This window comes from Macrobrachium nipponense, chromosome 40, assembly GCF_015104395.2.
Source record: "Macrobrachium nipponense isolate FS-2020 chromosome 40, ASM1510439v2, whole genome shotgun sequence".
NCBI classification, from domain to species: domain Eukaryota; kingdom Metazoa; phylum Arthropoda; class Malacostraca; order Decapoda; family Palaemonidae; genus Macrobrachium; species Macrobrachium nipponense.
The window spans coordinates 21,908,874-21,913,873 of NC_061101.1; the positions used below are offsets into that span (position 1 = coordinate 21,908,874).

General features: G+C 34.9%; 1 protein-coding gene across 1 annotated transcript in view; it reads left to right on the forward strand.

The window, feature by feature from the left end:
• The window catches only part of LOC135211981 (tyrosine-protein kinase RYK-like), a 451,093-nt gene that overhangs the window by 419,429 nt on the left and 26,664 nt on the right, over nt 1–5,000 (forward strand). Inside the window, exons 7-8 of the mRNA XM_064245244.1 lie at nt 3,586–3,735; nt 4,354–4,425. Of these exons, the coding sequence (XP_064101314.1) occupies nt 3,586–3,735; nt 4,354–4,425 (222 nt within the window). The remainder of the gene's footprint in view (nt 1–3,585; nt 3,736–4,353; nt 4,426–5,000) is intronic.

The following is a 5,000-nucleotide window of genomic DNA, read 5'->3' on the forward strand; positions in this document are numbered from 1 at the left end:
GTGGTCTATGCAATTCGACCCCATTCGATAGATGTTATTCAAAGTATGGTTAACAGAAAATATGGACTTCCAGAAATTTTGCGGTGGGGAGCTCGTCCTCCCTCCCCCCGACCCCCCCGACCCCTCTTCGGTACAGGCCTGTATATCGTGTGCGTGTGTGTGTGTTATTTGTATCCAGAATCGTTCGTGTAGCTACACTACTTCACATTAAAGTTAATTTTATTAGAAATTCACATTCATGACCAACTGTGGATACATGTGTGTGTGCACTGCACAGCGAAAATGAATATATATTATATATATAACTATATACATATATATATATTAGCTATATATAGTATATTTATATAATAATGATGTATGTATATATATATGATATATATTATATATATATATATATATATATAAATATATATAAATTATATAATATATATATAATATATATTATATATATATAATATATAGATATATAATATTATATAGATATATATATATATATATATATATATATATATATATATATATATAATATATTTATATAATAATATATATATATATATATATATATATATATATATATATATATATATATATATATATATATATTATATTGTATATTTTAATATTTATAAATATATAATATAATATTTATATATATTAAATATATATAGATAATATATATTATATATTAATAATAATATATAATCATTAGCACTTAACTACCACGAATGAAAGTCGATTTGAGGGAGAAGGCAAAGGAAGCCCACAAGCATGGAAGCTTTCGTGACTGCTTCAGTGCTTTGGCGGTGGTGCTGTTTGTCTGGTAGCTTCAGCTTGTTCCGTCCGACAAAGGAAACACAGCAGCAGGACGCTTGTCCGTACACACTAACACGAAATAGCATTCTCACGCAATTATGAATCCCTCATTCTCACACGCGGGATGAAATTGTTGATGCAGCGCTTATGAATGGGAGACAAGAGGCGATCTCACTTCGGGAATGAATATGCACGAAGCTTTCCGTCCGGCTGGGGACTGACACACACACACACACACACACACGCGCGCGCAGGTGCATTTCCGATGGCTTATCTCCTCTTCTCTCTCTCTCTCTCTCTCTCGTTTATTTTTCCTCCTCGTTTCAGTTTTTGTTAAGAGTTGTCTGTCTCAGGTCATTTGCACTTTTATAGACAGGTTTTGTTCGTGATTCTAAGATTAGTACTAAGGAAGTTCATAACGCATACAACAGTTAAGCAGGAAAAGTTAAAAAAGACAAATAATGTAATTAATTTTAATGTGATTTGCTTGAAAGAGAGGGAAAGGGACAGACGCACAGACAGAATTATTAATAGTAATAAAGTTGATAGAGCTGTTATAGTGAAAAATACGATTCATGAACAAGGAAAGTTTTGAATATTAGCAGCTGAAATTCCACATCTCGTGAACTAGCGAAAGGGAAATGATAAAAAAAAAAAAAAAAAAAAAAACTTTTTAGTATACGTTTAACTAGATTTATGCTACCATGGCTCGTGCACTTGATTTTTTTTAAAAATCCTTTATATCCGCTTGTAAATAAGTCATTTTCCCGTTTTGTAATAAAACTCCTATTTCCGAGTTTCCCATCTGTTTCTTTTACTATACTTCCTTTATTCATTCGTAATACCTTTCATGTATTATATTGCATTGTAACTCCTTCAAAATGTTGTACATATATTATTATATCCTCTGTAATCATGTATTTCATTCCAGCTTCATGTTTCATGAAGTCTCCTCAAAGCGTCTTAGGTTTAAGTATTAATTTCATTGTGCTGTACATTAGATTTTAATAAAAAAAAATAGTTTACTCAGCATCACGATTTGTGATCAGTGATCAGCAGATGACAGTTAGAAATATCGCATTCATTCAGCATTTGTAGCATTTGAGGGTATGCAAAATTTCTCTTCCCGCCCGCTAGATGGTGCTGGCACCGTGAAAATCGTTCAGTCAGGATTCTTTTGATATGATAATTTGAGGCACGGTGAATTTATGACAAGAGGTCGAAGGTATTTCCGAGTTTCGCATTTCCAATACATAATACAGTGAGCATATGTGTGTATAAATCCCCCCTGTTCTTATGTGAATTAATATAGAAACGCAAAGCGTTCTTTTATTCTTTTTAAATAATAGATTTAGAAGTTTGAGAGCCCCAAGTAATTTTTTTCATGCTGCTTTTTAGAATACAAATACGTAACAATGCACGCAGAAATACACTGTATGATTTGCGTGGAAGGTGACCGACACATTGGCAAATGCACTTTCCAATATTATATATATATATATATATATATATATATATATATATATATATATATATATATATATATATATATATATATATATATATATATATATATATATATATATATATATATATACATATAAAAGGAGCCCATAAAAACACCAAAATATATAGAGAAAATACTATATTTCAGAGACTGCTGTCTCTTTCTTCAGGTAGAATCAACTACTTGAAGAGGGAGACAGCAGTTTCTGAAATAGAGTATTTTCTCCCTATATATATTTTGGCATCACACTATAAAATATTCCGTGGTCTCATCACATCCGTTTTTGTGGGTCGTGGGCCCTTTTTTATTTTAAATTAAAGGAATTCTGTTGTAACGGAACATTTTTACCAGTCATATATACTACATACATACACTCTCTCTCTCTCTCTCTCTCTCTCTCTCTCTCTCTCTCTCTCTCTCTCTCTCTCTCGCAAGATACAAGCTGTTGTTGTAAGAGCCTGGTTCGTTAGATTCCTTTTATGCTGGACGAGATTAAATACAGAGCTACGTTCAAAACAAGGGATTTTGCGAGGGATATCATAATGTATTTTCTTGACAGCTGTTTGGAATTTTTTTTTTTCTTTTTCTAATGTGTTTATTCTGAGATCAAACACTACTATGTCTTCCATTGTTACGAAATATTTTGACATCAGTATAGCAAATGTATTATTTCTATAATTGTCTTTGTTTAGAAGTTGAAAGTTATTATGTCTTAGTTTCGTAGTTGAAAGTTATTATGTCTCTTAGTTTCGTAGTTGAAAGTTATTATGTCTCTTAGTTTCGTAGTCAAATGGAAACTTTCTTTGTAGAGTTGTAATGGGGAATTTTTATTTCTTGATTATTGGGAAGAGACGTTCGGTACGAATTACGCTTAATTGATTAAGCCTGACGTGCGATACTTTGACAATTATTTTAATATCTAAAGAATGATACTTTCGTCTTTGTTCGCTCCTTGTTGAAGGTTTTCTTTAAATTTTAATTCTTTTTATATTACCATCCATGATGAAATTTCATCAAATTAAACCCGGGAGCAGTGGACTAAAGTAAGACTATCACCGAAATGTTATTCATCACACCTTAAGAGAATGTCTGCAAGCATGATATTCATTATGCATAAACTAAGTCAGTCTACAAGTTGGCATTTCTAATGTTTATGATGACGAACCAATCTGACCCCTGTTTATTTTCTCTCTCTCTCTCTCTCTCTCTCTCTCTCTCTCTCTCTCTCTGTGTATCTAAAGATCTGTGTATTTCTCTGCCAGGTGTCTGGAGTAAGTGGGGGCGGAGACTCCCTGCACTACGCCTCGTCCCCCCTGTCGCATGTGTACTCCCAGCCTTACTCCCCGGCGCACTCCATACCGGCCTCCAGGCACTCCCACGCTTCTTGCTGTGCCTCATCGCTCCACTCTCAGGTCAGTAAAACTCCTGCAACAACTCCCTCAGGTTAAACAATGTCAGCCTCCGCTATAGGAGCTTGGTGGAGAATGGTTGTATAGTAAGGCCATCCCGAAGAGGGGTAGTGCCGTCAGTGGACCTCGTGCAGTGCACTGTAGGCATTACCTAAGGTTCTTTGCAGCTTGCCTTCAACCCCTAGCTGCAACCCCTTTCATTCCTTGTTACTGTACCTCCGTTCATATTCTCTTTCTTCCATCTTACTTTCCACCCTCACACCTAACACTCGATTCATAGTGCAACTGCTTTGAGGTTTTCCTCCTGTTACACTTTTCAAACCTTTTACTGTCAGTTTCCATTTCAGCGCCGAATGACCTCATAAGTCCCAGTGCTTGGTCATTGGCCTAAATTCTATATTCAGCTCAGTAGGGTTAAGATTTTAGTATCGAAGTTTCCTTTTCCATACGAGTTGGGTGACTGAATGACGCAATGTAATCTGATTCTCTTCACATTTTCCATATATAAGTTAAATCTGTTGTGAAACTGAATAAAACAATGTTTTTTTTATCAAGTAATGAAGATATCATTATCAATCTTCATGTAACTTGTCGTTCAGATCATTTTGTTTTTCTACCCAGGCATCTTGGCACGACCCGAGACAGATGGATCCCAGCGAACGAGTTCGACAGCTGACCATAGACAGATGGAAGGTAATGTGTTTTCCTCAGTGCTTGCAAGCTTGGCTTGCATCCTCTCCTCAATAAACATTTTCTACTGCTCATGAGATAAGAGGTTCCTATGATTAAAGATAAGCAGCAAACCAACAGTTTTTGCAGCATTCACTGTACCTAAATTTTGGTTAAAGGTGAACATCCTGCGTAAAAGAAATTAAAACTGAATAAAATATAACAGCAGAAAAGTGTATCACAACTAATCCAGAAACGTCAACGGAAGATTCAGCAGTGGTGCGATACACACTCCACAGGTCACCTCTTACCTTTCTAACCAGCTCCCTAACGGAAACACATCAAAAACTACAAGTTCATAGAGCGAAATATGACAGCCAGCATCAAGAGAGTAAAAATTATAGATAATGTTTTTTTGGGCATTGCAATTCTAGTAGATTTTAAAGAATGTCTGAGAACGTTGTTGAGCAATACGATCTTCAAAATAAACCTATTGCTTCTTTCACCCACTAGCAAATCAAGATAACTAATACGTAATTTAGTTTGACACTGGTGACTTACGGGTTGATACTCCTGGGAAATCTAGGCTTTGTAACGAA